General features: G+C 49.4%; 1 protein-coding gene across 1 annotated transcript; it reads left to right on the top strand.

Annotated features, from left to right (window-relative positions):
- The first annotated feature begins 955 nt into the window (after window positions 1-955).
- WDR73 (WD repeat domain 73) lies at window positions 956-12,434 on the top strand. The gene is made up of 8 exons (XM_032773057.2): window positions 956-1,116; window positions 1,665-1,732; window positions 3,443-3,531; window positions 5,067-5,155; window positions 6,673-6,740; window positions 8,054-8,218; window positions 10,352-10,726; window positions 12,034-12,434. The coding sequence occupies exons 1-8, from the start codon at window positions 1,070-1,072 to the stop codon at window positions 12,267-12,269; spliced, it is 1,137 nt and encodes a 378-aa protein (XP_032628948.1). The 5' UTR covers window positions 956-1,069; the 3' UTR covers window positions 12,270-12,434.
- The last annotated feature ends 1,039 nt before the right edge of the window (window positions 12,435-13,473 follow it).

Consider the following 13,473-nt stretch of genomic DNA (forward strand, 5'->3'; position numbering starts at 1 on the left):
CAGGGCTTCTGAGTCTTGGGGTTTCCCAGGGAAGGGTTTGGGGAGACCAGAGGGAGCCAAAACCCTGGAATTTTTGGCTGGTGGCAGCAAGATCAAATCTGAGCTGGTAATTAAGCTTAGAGGGGTTCATGCAGGCACCCAGATTTCTGGATGCTAAGGTCCAGATTTGGGAATGCTTATGACAGCAACTTAGAGAAACAACTATCAGGAATGATCTAGATAATACTTAGTCCTGCCATGAGTGCAGGGGACTGGAGTAGATGACCTCTCGGGGTCCCTTCCAGGTGTACAAGTCTGTGAAGGACAGGCCCAGCCAGGGCTGTTATCCAGGATGGGGAGGGTGCCGGACGCTGGGACTGGGCGACAGGGGATGGATCAGTTGATGATTCCCCAGTCTGGTCATTTCTGATCGGGCACTTGGCATTGGCCATGGTGGAAGGCAGCCCACTGGGCTGACCCAGTCTGGCCAATACGTTCGGCACTATTCACACAATGCAGCCGGCGTGCGGCACCCGCCGCCGGGACACCGCGTGAACGCGCTCTACTGGCTCTACTCCGGCGCGGGGGCTGTTAGCGCAGCTGCTGAGGGACGAGGCGCCACGCGCCGGCCGCGTGTCCGAGCCGCTGCCCGCCCACAGCGGGCGCACTGGCTACACGGCTCGGTTCCCCACGTGTCTGGCCCCGCCCCGAGCCCTCAGCGCGCCCAGGCGGCTCCAGCCCGCCGGGGGGGGGGGGGCTTGTGCGCATGCGTGGAGGGTCGGATACCCGCGCAGAGCGTCCTCGCGGCTAAAGCCGGGGGGCGGGGGGGCAGCCGCAGTGCGCGGGCTCGGGGCTGCCCGGGGACGGAGGAGCCGGCAGCCTCACTACGCAGCTGGACTCGCGCGGGGGGTAGAACTCCTCCCTACGGGGCGGCCAAGCTAGAGAAGGACTCGTATGATCCGAGACGCGTCACGCGTCGGGGTATCACGTGACTGGCGTTCGTCCCGCCCTGGAAGCGCTGTCGGTCACGTGGCGGGGAGGAGGTCATGTGACCCTGCGGCCGTTGGGCGGCGCGCGTGCCTGAGGCGGGATGGCGGAGGAGTCTGCGGAGGACTGGCTGGTGGAGTCCTTGCGGCTGTGAGTGCCCCGCCCTGGGGGCCCGGGAGCGCCGCGAGATCGCGGCCCGGCCCCGCCCCGCCCCTGAGAACCCCCGTTCGCACCTCAGCGCGGCCGCGTCACGCGCCGTCTCCGCGAGCGGGGGGGGGACCAGCCGTTGTCCCGGCCCCCAGAGCAGCCTGCGCGGCGCGGGCCAGGTGCCCCCGGGCTCAAAGCGTGGGGTCAGCGGCCACCCTGGCCTTGGGCAAGTCACTTCCCTGCGCTGTGCCTCAGTTTCCCCACGGGAACAGCGGGGCCAATGATCATGACCTCGGTGGTGTGGCGCCTGGAGCGCCAGCGACGGGAAGCACGAGGTAAGCGACGGGCATTATTATTAGCCCCATCCCTAACCCATGGAATTAAAGACTTGGCTGCGGCTGTTCTCATGCATAGGGGCTGGGGGGTGCTGCACCCTCTGGTTTGAAGTGGTTTCCATCACCTACTGGATTTACATATTGGTCCAATGGCTCTTAGCACCCCCACTGTACAGATTGTTCCAGTTCTAATGCCTTGTTTGTTTTTGCTTTTAGATATAATGATTTGCATGTGTTTGAGCTTCAAGAGCCGACAAGAGTCATTGAATGGATAGGAGAAAAAAGTGAGTTTCCTTGGCAAAATTAGTGGCTGTTTTCAGAACTCAGTGGCTCCCATATTTATTTTTGGGTGAATTTAGTGCTGGTGAAAGTGGCCCGTTTCTCAGCCCTGGAGAGATGAACTCTTTTGTCGGTCCACAGAAATAGGTACAGCACTGGCAAATACAGTATAGATTTCCAGAAGATTCCATGGAAAGATTGCGGATGGGTCATCTGCTAATTAATCTGGAGTGAGACAAGTTGGACCAACTTCTGTTGGTGGAAGATACACACTTTCAAGTCACAGAGTTCTGTGTACCTCAAAAGTGTATCTTCCATCAAGAGAAGTCAGTCCAATAAAAGATTACCTCCTCTACCTTGTCTCGGTCATATCTTGGGACCAACATGCTTATGACAGCGCTGCAAGTACTCACTACTGTAAATTTTGTGATATGGACCCCAGACTTACTTCACACGGGCCACTCAACAGCCATGAGATGGTGATGACTTACTAGCAACTAGAGATAGAGGTGGCTCAGAGAAGAGCAATTAGAACAGTCCAGGACTTCAAACACTCTACTAAAAAAAACAAGTTGAAAAGATTAGGATCGTTACCTTAGAATAGAAATAAATAAGAGGGGACATGATAAAAGTGTATTAAAATAATGAATGATCTAGAGAAGGTAGATCAGGTGCTTCAGGCATATCCAGTGTTATAATTAATGGCAAAATTTTGGCAGGTATTTAAGCATTGTGCTTCAGGGTTTAAGCCAGTCACTGTTAGAGATCAGGAGGAGACTTATGTTCAGGTAGATTATTATACATTTGCAGTTGAAAAGTTCTCATACTTCTATTCGAAGCATTTGGTTCTGGCCGCTGTCAGAGACAGCATACCGGGCTAGATGGACTGCTCATCTGTTCTAGTGTGGCAGTTTCTATGTTCCTGTGAGCTGGTTTTTAATCACTGGCCACTAATTGAAACGTTATGTATACGTATTCCACAGTCCAAGACTTTTTGAGGGAGCAGGCGACTGGCCAAGGTCTGGAGTCTAGTGCTTTGGTTAACCAAAGGCGCTGTTGCTCTAGAAGCCTTTGTGTTTCTGCAACCTTGCCTCTTTTAAGAAAATTATGCTTGTGTTCGCAGTACCCTCCCAGTGATCTTAACAGGAGCAGCAGTGGAGGGGGATAGTATCTTTGTCAAGCTCATTCTGCTGAGGAAGCATTAGGTACAGGTGCCCAAACACACATTCAGTCCTCAGCTGCTGTAGGAGATTGGGAATGCTGCTGTATGGCGGTGCTTCACCTACATTACTGTGACCTTTCACCCCCTGGATGCCTGCACATAGCACTTCATCCAGCAGGGTTAGTTGATTGAAATTGATCAGGTCTGTGTCAGCAACTCCAGTTGTTGCCTCTGAGCAAGTACTATGTGCTGTAGCTGAGATAGTGGTATGATCCTGTGGAGAGTAAAATGGAATGGGAAAACAATGAAGGAGAAGTTTGTTGGGGTAAAAATTACCAAAGTAGAAGGAAGAAATGGGTTAGAAGGGTGAGTCTCCTGTAAATGGAGAGGAGAGAGGTAAATTGATCTAATGGCATCACCTTGTAATTTGAGACAGTTGTACTGTGGGAAATCTAACACCCTAACCCTTAAATTCCCTATCAGAAGATTGTTGCTGGTGAATGAGCAGGCTCATCCTGAACTCATCTCCTCATTGTTTCTTTTGTAACTCTAGGTGTCTGTGTAGCAGGATATGAAAACTCCAGAAGAAATGAAATTCTCCAGCTCCTGTTGCCTCAAAAACTGCGTGTGAAAGAGAAGCAGGTGATGGTGACTAAGTGTGGTATTCACTTCAAATTCTTTATCTCCGCCAAATGTGTGCAGCCAGCAGACGTTTTACAGAAACCTGCAAAAAGACGGAGTCCACCCCCTGAAGAATTTATAGGCTGCATGTAGACATTACCTGGTTAGATACACAAGGTAGAACAAGAGATACATTGAGATCACTCAGTGAAGGCATGGATGCATCTTGACGTTTCCATCTGAGCATGGTGTTGTGGTTGTGAGTGTGGACTGACTTGTCATAGGGCTGGATAAGTTTTCAGGAGGAATTGAATGAGGAGAGAGAAGTGGCTTGGTGAATTAGTTTTAGGAGGTTGTTTCTATCCCAGGGCAGCATGGATGAATGTGCGGACACCAGCTGCTCTGGAGTTAGTTCGAGTAGACTCCTGGGTTGCTTTGCTTGTTACCTTCTTTACTTATCTAGTTTAAATCTGTTTGCAGTCATATTTGGACTCAACTCATCTACCTCACTAAGTGCCCAATCCTGCAGACTCCCTGCATGCAGAACAAGAACACTAGCTTTTCTAGCACTTTTTTCTGTAGATCTCAAAGCACTCTACATCCAACATCAGTTTCATTGTCTTCACTTTACAGAGAGGGAAACTGAGGCACGGAGAAGCAAAGCCACTGGTCTCAGGTTACCCAGCAGGCAAGTGGCAAATAGGGAAATGAATCCACATCACCTGAGTCCCAATCCAGCGCTCTGTCCACCAGGCCACATTGCCAGTTTGCTCCCTGTGTCTTCATTTGAGAAGCTCTGCTCAGTTCTGACTGACTCTCATCCCCACCTCCAGAACAGAAACTTTTGTGATCTGGCAGTGTTTCAGATTCGCACCATTGGGTTTCTGAAGGAACCCCTAGCATCTCGCACTTACAACAAACACCATAGTACCCCCCCTTGCAAACAATTTTGTATTGGTACTTCGTGTACCATCTTGTGCTGTGCTCTCCGCTGATCGTCCAGGCAAAGTGGAAGCAGACTAAGTCAGTACTTAAATGGACGACCTTCCCAGGGCTGCAGAAAACGGTGGTTGGTTACTGGGTGGCATGCTCCCCGCTGGCCAGTGCCTCAGCGTGCGGTAATGCTGTCTTTTATGTGAGTTGTAAATCCAAAGTCATGGCTGCTACTGAGAAATGCCTTGGAACCTCCAATGACTCCAGGAGCAGGAATGTTAAACCCTGGTGCCTGGCCACACCTCAGCTCTGGTCATCCCCTTGCAGTTGTATTGAATATAGTATTCCTTGTGTCTTGTCTCAAACTGTGCAATGATCATATGCTAGGCTTCTCCCCAGAGCTGGGTGTGGAAACGCTCCCTGCATATCAGTTTGTTTTCAAAGGGCTTTGGGATCCCTCATGATGATAAACATTGCGTAAATCGACAGTATTAACTGTACCTGAGTACTTCAGCCCTTACGGACCTTGACTTATTGCCCGCTTACCTTGAAAGGGTGAAGGAATGTTGAACTTAGCTGCATTACAGGCTAAAGAATAGCATCTGTCTGCTTCTGGTTTGTAGGGTTTGTGTCCCGAGAGAGATTTCAAGGTGGAGCGTGGTGGATTTTCCGACTGCCCTGTGTACAGCCTGCGGCATGTGCCAGACACCAGGTATATGGACGGGGACTTTCTGGTTCCTGTTGAATGGATGTGTTGGATTTGTTTTGTTAGATGAAAACTCCTCCTTCCTTGTCCAGTTTGAGCCCCCTGACAAGACTTGCCAGCTTTTAACATAGCTGGCCAGCAAAGTGAATGTAGCAAGGGCTCGAAAGGGCCCTCCCCACCCCCCAAACACTCAGCTAGGCTATCTGCCAAGAGAGGTCTAGTAAAATAGGAACGTATGTGAAAATCCCCTAGCTAAAAAGGCTCTGGCTCCTTGCTTCTCCCTTCAGTGTCAGGTCAGTTTCCTCTCTCACTTTCTCTTGCTGTTGCCTCAATTCACCATCTTCCCCCACTCCTTTGTCCTCCCTGATATGATGTTGCCTCTCCCCCATATGCTCCTGTGTATACTCCCCTGTGCATTTCAGTGGCTCACTTCTTTCTCTTCCTCTGGTGGGCCTCCCTCTCTGAGGGTTTTCTACATGGCCTCACCCAAGAGAGGTGCCTTGGGTATCTCACCTGCTGGGACATCTTCCCCTGCCTCCCCAGTACAGAAGTGCTCAAACTTATGTGGTGGAGTGCATGGGGCAGCTGGCCACTCTGCTCTTGCTGTCCTGTGTCATGCAGGGGAGGGGAGATCAGAGGAGCCAGCAGAAAGGGAGCAGCTGTAGAGAAGAGGCAGTGTTAGCAGTGCCCCCTCTTGGTGGGAAACTGCTGACAGCTACATGGGCGACAGAAAGGACTGTGTCCTGGTGGTGGAATTTTTAGGAGGCAGCTCCTGCAAACAGCCTCCTTCACTGACCCCACCTCTCTCTCCCCTATCTCTCTCCTCTCTTCAAGTTCCCACAGATGATTCCCTGGATATTTTCTAATGCTTTGTCCAGACTAGTGTTGGAGGCAGAGACTCAATTTCTGACATTAAAGCAGGGCAGGAATGAAAAGGCAAAGCAGCCCTTGGTGTCCGTTAAGTCCTTGGAGAGCCACTGGGACCTGAGCACCTGGCACTGTCTGCTATACCTTGGACTCTCACCTCTCTTGGGCCGGAGTGTCCCTGCCAAGGAGAATGCTGGACGCTCTGCAAGGACTTTCTCGTGGCCATTTGAGGGCCATGCAAACAGCCAACTTCTGTTACCTCTTCACCCCACCTCTTCAGAGGATTCCCCACCCCATGTGCACACACCCCTCTGCTAGTCTCCCTTCCTCAGAGTTTGCTCACATTGTTCTTCTCAGTCTTGGTATGTGCTGCAAATACGCTAAATAAATGACATCGCCCTGGGGCTGCTCTGACTACAGGGGGAGCCAGGCAGACTCCTGCGAGGTCCCCAGATGCAGGCAGCCCTAGCATAGCTTAATGCCACAGGTGTGTCTGTCCCTGCCTCAGGTGCAGGATGGGAGAAACTGAACCTGGGTATGGTGAGAGGAAACAGAGAGAACAGACATCCCTGTTATAACCAGCATGTACCAGTCCTGGAGGGAAAGGCCACTTCCCATTAATGGAGAGCTTGCATCTGCTTTCCTTGTTTTCACAGCTTGCTGGTAACAAGTGGCCCGCCAGATAGTTCCCTGCAGGTGTGGCAGTTGGCAGCGGAGGACACTGGTGAGTGCATGTCTGAGCAGCTGTTACACACGTTTAAATTGGTAGATAAACAGTCCGCTGCTAGGTCCTCTCTGCACAGTTCTCCTGCAGCAAGGGTGACATATAAAATACCATTGGCAACTCGCTCGGCCTTGCTGCCCAAAAGCACTAGAGCTTCCCTACTACATGGGAGGCGGGGGGTCGTGTGAATTAATCCTCTCCTAGTTGTGGAGCACTTGGAGGCTCCTGGATGGAAGGTGCTAGAGAAGGGCAGAGCGTTAACGTTTCTTATTGAAGTGCCTTGGAATTCTGGAGGACAAAAAAGGCTCTGTGGCCTAAACTCTCAAAAATGGCTGGGCATTATGGGGTCCCAAACTGAGACCCCCTGGAAGAGCAAGTGAGCGGTGTCTCTGAGAATTGGGCCTCTTTAAGGTGTCTCAGATTGAGCCCCCAAAATCACTAGTCCCTGGAAACTCTGGCCTGCATGTCAATGTGAAATTGTTGTGTAGAGAGCCACAGCTTGCCAGGAGCGAGCTGGGGCTCTGACTCACCATCTGAGCTTTCCATTGTTGGGAAGCTTCTGCTACACAGTGCAGGTTATAGGTCCTGGAGTCCATTTTCAGCACGTTTCTGTGGCTGCATTTAGTTGATCTTCACTCAGTGTTACTAGTCACATGGTCAAATTCCCTGCACTGCCTCTGGCCTCAGAACTGTTTAGCTAAAAGGACAATGTCATGTTTTTAACCACTGGCATCTGCTGTGCTGTTACTAGAGCGGCAGCCCAACCCAGTCAGACTGGAAGTTAGGACGCCTCGGATCTGTTCCCTTGCTGCCTTTGACTCGCTTAGGGACACATTGTAAATCCCTTACTCTTGTTTGCAAGCACTTACTCACAGGAGTTGTCCCATTCACTTCATTGGCATCGCTTTCCTAAGCAGGAGCTTTCAGCAGTATGAACGGGCTCTACGCTCTGACCCACTGCAAATCACATCATTGCTCTGTGCCTCAGATTCCCACTTGTTGGATGAGGACCCCCACTTTGTAAAGCACTGTGAAGTCTATGGAAGAGAACTGCTAAATATTTATTGCAATTATTTTATTTATTCTGTCATTTACTGAAAACAAGCAACCTGCTCAACACTCTTATATTGGGTTGTCTAGATTTCTAAACAGACCATTTTACCAAGTGTTATGAAAGGTATTTGTGCCCTTGGAAGAAGATTTAAAATAGCAATTGTAGGTTGAATTGTAATATATTTTCACAAAACACTTCAAAAATGTAACTAATTCAGTACTTGAACTGTTACAGCTTATTATGTGTCTCTTTCAAATAGATGTTATTAAATCTGTAAGTACCATCCCTACGGGAAATGACAGCAAGAAACCCTGGGCTAAAATTGCAACCACTTTGGCCAGAACCCCCTCTGTCCTTCATGGCTCAAGAGTCAACAATGTCCAAATTACAGAGATTGAATCAAAGAAAAACATCTACACAGCAGGTATTTAGAGATAAACCTGGTCTTGTTTGCGTTTATAAAGCTGGGGCTGGGAGTGGAGGGAGATTTCACAATAGACTAACTAAGCAGTGCACTCTTTAAACCAGTGGTTTTCAGGGGAAGATTTTCAAAAGCGCCTAAATCCCAATGAGACTTATGCACCTGAGCCCCTTAGGCACTTACAAAACTTTATCTTCAACCTTTTCCACATGGCGACTCCATGTCACTGCAGAACATAGCTTTGGCATCCTCCTCTTACCTAGCCATGAAGAATGGATGGTGGTTGCAACGCCATGAACCCAGCTATAACTCCAGGGTTGTGAACCTGTGCTGTAGAGCAAGCGGAATGTTTTCAGATGTTCCTGGGCCGTGGTTTATGCTAGAAAATTGTATCAGCAAAATGCCCCTTTTTTGAGCGCAGCCTGGTGCATGTCCACACTTACTTTTTCCACTACTTTCAGCATAGTTATTCCCCATTTCAGAGTGACACAAGCTCCCAGTTGGTAAAGTTCTGCTGGCACAGTGACAGTATGAACACGTGCCTGTATCAGTATAAGCAGTCCCCTAGCTGCAATCCCGCAACATTCTCTTTGAATGACCTCTCTGTTGGCACTTTTGAACTCCGCTGCGCAGGGACCATAGTGATTTAGGAACTTAAATCTTACTGAAAGTCAGTGGATCTTAGCCCCTTCTTTAATCATTACCCTAACTCTGTCCAAAGCCTGGATAATTCCACATTACAGGATCAGGGTTCCCAGTCCTGTTGGACTGATATTCACTTAATCAGAAGATGGGTCTGCATAATATCTTGTAAGGCAAAACACTTAGCAAGTAATGCTCAATTACTCACCAGTGGGGAAATTCATCAAGAAAATCTCACTGAAGTTAACTCTCCTCTCCCATCAGTACAGGTTTAGTGTTAGTTCACACTGGTCTTTTCTAGCTTTTTAGGTACTTTTTCTTTTCTTGTTCTCACAAGCAGGATTACTGTGCATCCACAGTTCTCCTTATGCTTACTGTGTTAAATGCCGTCAGAACAGTCTCTTAAAATCCACAGCAGGCTTCTGTCAGGCCTAAATAAGTTTTCACTTCCAACAGATCCAACACCCAAGGGACAGCACTTGTATTGCCAGTCCCAGTGGCTTTCAGATGTCCAGCAGCTGGGGCTGGTTGTACTGAGGGGCATTGGGAAGTGTGGGTCTGTAGTGAAAAGTAGTTGGTGGTGTGCATTTGTGTCTCCGTGATACCATTCCAGCGTGGTGCTTTTCTGTCCATAGCGGAGCTCTTCGTGGTGAGGACAAGAGTATAGGTTGGGGGCTCATGTGTAAGGCTATCGTTTTTCATGGATGTTTTTAGTAAAAGTCAGGGACAGGTCACAGCTTCTGTGAACTTTTGTTTATTGCCTGTGACCTGTCCCTGACTTTTACTAAAAACATCCCTGACAAATGGGGAGCTGCAGGGACCCCGTCATCCAAGGGCAGGGAGCTGGGGTTGGGGGAGCAGAGAACCACCACTCGTGGTGGCTGAGCACCTCAGAGGTCCCTCTGGCACAGGCGGGGAAGGAGTTGGGGTGGGCGGGGAGGGCTGGCTGCTTGCAGCAGCTGAGCAACTGCAGGGGGCCCTTGGACAGCTCAGGGATCCCCACTGGTGGGAGCTGCAGGGTTCGTTCCCCCTCCCCCTCCCGCTCCCCCTCTGGCAGCTGGTCAGCTGCAGGAGGGTCCCCTGCCGCCCGTGGAGACTGGGCTGCTACAGGGCTCCCTGGTGTCATGGAGGTCTCGTAGCCTTCCTTTATATGCAGTTTGAGTGGGGGATTTGGGTTTGGAACTAACCTTGTGTTGGGGTAGATACACTTGTGCACGTCCTCTGCCCAGGGGTCAGCTCCCCCCAGCAAGAGCAGAACATGGCCCTTAGCATTTGAGCCTGTACCGTAATAGCCCTAGGGTATACGCCAGTTCCCTGCTGCTAGTCCTGCCCGAAAACTGACCCTTCCTCTTTCTAAAGCAGCTTCCGAGTCTGCTTCCACAGAAAGGAATGTGTTTAACCCTGTGTCTGATCTATTTGTCACCCCTCCAATTTCTGAACCTAGTTGTAGCTGAGCATCCTGTGAAATCTGAGGTTCTTTTCCTCCTCTCTTAGCCTCTAGTATCAGCGATGAGGTCAGCGGCCTGGAATTCCTGGACTGTAATACTTGGCTGGCCTGCTGCGTGAAGGGGCAGTTGTGCCTGGCAGATGTTCGACAGCCGCAGAGTCCCCTGGGTAATACATCCATTCCTTCGGCGCTCAGTGGGGAGCAGTGGTGCATGGGTGTCAGTTCTGGTCTGCAGGGCTCTGATGTGAATGCACCCACCATAGTCCGCCTCTCGTCTGGAGGACAGCTCACACTAACGGACTTGAGAAATATCCCAAAGCCTCTGAAATCAGCCAGGTGCAAAGTTTCTGCAGCCAGCCAAAGTGCAGAGTTGCTGTGCGTCTCGTGGGCTCCTGTTCTGGACGGATGCCTCGCCGTTTCAGGTAACTCTCAGGAGGTGGGGATTTGTTTGCCATGTGTTTTCAGATCTGATTGAGTCTGCACTGGAAGCCTGGTCCCATGGCAATCTGTGTACCCATGATGCCATGCGTTATAATATGGCTTGTCAGTTTGGAGTGAGATCATGTGACTGCTGATCCCTAGGACCATGATGGAGATAAGCTGTGTGTTTCATCTCCCACGGAGCTAAAATGATGACAAAACTTGATGGGCCAGACTCAGCCCTGGTGTAACCCCATGGACTTCAGTCAAGTTACAGCAGGGTGGGGTTTGGTGCAGAGCCTGGGACAAGATGGCAAGTGGGTGCAGCTTCCTCCAAATACAGTCACATGCACTGGCTCTGAGTGCAGGCCCAGGCCTGCACCTGCTTTTGTGCACACGCTTAACTCGGGTGTGCGTGCAGATCCCTGGTTAGCATGTGTGGTTGTGCTTGAGCAAATGCATAAGTGCACGTTGGGTCTCCAGTTACTGAAAATCAAGCCCAAGATGAAATAATAAAGGCCTCTTCTCCATCCCTCCCCAGCTCCATCAGTGCTCTACACTGACCTGAATTAATCTCAGATTTCACAGATTGCTCCTGCACATTGCTGTAGTATCATTCAGCACTCACCGTGCAGGGAATTATAAACGAGTCAGCTTAACTTCAGTCCCCACAAAGGTAATGGAGCAAATAATCCAGCAGTTAGTTTGCAAACACCTAGAAGATAATAAGGTGACAGGGAACTGTGAACTTGGATTTGTCAAGAACAAATTGTCAAACCAACCTGGTAGCTTTCTTTGGCAGGGTACAAGCCGTGTGGATGGAGGGAAGTGGTAGTTGTGGTATATCTTAACTTTACTAAAGCTTTAGATACTGTCCTGTAGTAGTAATCATCGTAGGCATTGCACCTGAGTCTGGTTCTGTTCAATATCTTCATCAATGATTTAGTTTGCGGACCATACCAAAATGGGAGGGGTTGCAAGTGCTTTGGAGGGTAGGATTATAACTCAATTATCTGGACAAACTGGAGAAATGGTCTGAAGTAAATAGAGTTGAATAAGGTGGATTTGTTTAGTTTGGAGAAGAGAAGACTGAGGGGGGCCATAAGTTTTCAAGTACATAAATGGTTGTTACAGGGAGGAAGGAGAAGAATTGTTCTTAACCTCTGAGGACAGGACATGTGAACTGGAGCGCAGTGTGCCTGAGTGGAGCTCGCATAGCAGAGGAAGTGGAAGTTAGGGCTCCTGGACCAAGCTGACCAGTCGCCCATTTCTATAGTCTGACATGCTTTTTTTTATTCTTTAAACAAAGGCTTCAATGGGACCGTTCATATCTATGACACACGGAGCTGGCCTGTGTCTGGTGGAGAGGCAGAGTCAGTGTTTAGTCACAAAGGACATATCTTCAGTGGCATGGACAACGGCAGTGACTTTCCTCTGGTTACGACACATGCTTGGCATCCGTGGAAACCAAGAATGCTGTTATCAGCAGCAAGTGATGGCTCCCTGCATGTCTGGGACTGGGCAGAGTCTCACAAGGACAGTTGATCTATCTTCCTGTTATGAAAACTCAGACTGATTTTTTTTTTTCTGAAATCTGCTGCCCTTGCACGTGTAACCCTGTGTATAAGGGAAATTCTAGACTGAAGATCATTGTTCAGAATAAGTTTTACACTCTGGATTATTTAAAACACTATGAATTTTAAACATCTATTTCATTTGTCGCCATTTTTCCTTTTTTTAGTTCTTGCATCCTCCTCAGACTGCCCTCATGTGGCCTGTGTCACTTACTGCTTCTCAAAGCTGCTGTGAGCTGGCTTCCCACCCCACCGGGGAAAATCTGCAATCTAAGACAGCGACATTTAAGTCAAGATTTAATACCATGAGAATAGTTCTGCTGATGAAACTGTAGTGCACTGGGCAATCCACGCTTATGGCTCCTGTGATGTAGACAGCAGCCTTTCAACACTAATACACCTAGCTTAATTTTGAAAGGTGTTTTGACCTTTCTTGGGCAACTAAGACCAAGAAAGTGTGGATAATACCTCATAGCTCATGCATAGCACTTTTAATCAGGATAAGTGTCTGATCATTTTACAAGCCTCCCTCCCCTTCTGTGTGTGTTAGCTGCACGTAATGCTTTATGGACAAAATCCCTGCCCCCAATATCTTACACTCAAATGCCTAAACCCTGCAGCCACATATCCCTGAGCAGTGCCCCACTGATTTCAATGAAACACCTTGTGAGTATACAGGGCTCCAATTGTAGGCCCAGGGCTTATGATGGAGGATGTCAGCGTGAATTGTTGTAACAAATACATGTGACAATGTGCTGTTGAAGTTTGACTTATGTTTAACTGCAGGGTTTTGTGTAGTGTGTGTCACAAAGTGCTGTGTTACAGTCAGACTATGCAAAGGAGGTAGCTGCTGAAAGTCTCGGTGAAGAACATGAATGTGAGCAGGGGGGGAGCAAGGTGGCTAGATTCATAGGTCCTGGACATCACTTCAGTTCCATTTTGGCTTAGGTCTCAGCTGCTTCTGCTCTTTTTGTGTCAGCTCTTAAGCTTGTCTGTCTTCAGCCAGAGCTCCAGCCAGTCTTTGCTTTCCTCCTGCTGTATGTAGCTCTGCTCCCATGGGATCGTGGCCTGTCCTTTTCTTTCAGCAGCAGTTGGCGCCTGTCCTTTGTAACGTCACTGCCTCCCTGCTTGGTTTGTGGTACTGAGTGCACATACAAGCTTGTGTTTGGAGTGAT

This window comes from Chelonoidis abingdonii, chromosome 1 (assembly GCF_003597395.2).
Source record: "Chelonoidis abingdonii isolate Lonesome George chromosome 1, CheloAbing_2.0, whole genome shotgun sequence".
In the NCBI taxonomy this organism is placed as follows: Eukaryota; Metazoa; Chordata; order Testudines; family Testudinidae; genus Chelonoidis; species Chelonoidis abingdonii.

What these genes read in the sequence shown, in the direction of transcription:
- WDR73 (XM_032773057.2), top strand. Translation starts at nt 1,070, where the DNA reads ATGGCGGAGGAGTCTGCGGAGGACTGGCTGGTGGAGTCCTTGCGGCT. An exon ending in CTGGTGGAGTCCTTGCGGCT is followed by an intron (nt 1,117 to 1,664) that starts GTGAGTGCCCCG and finishes TTTTGCTTTTAG; the next exon opens with ATATAATGATTTGCATGTGT. An exon ending in CGGATGCCTCGCCGTTTCAG is followed by an intron (nt 10,727 to 12,033) that starts GTAACTCTCAGG and finishes CTTTAAACAAAG; the next exon opens with GCTTCAATGGGACCGTTCAT.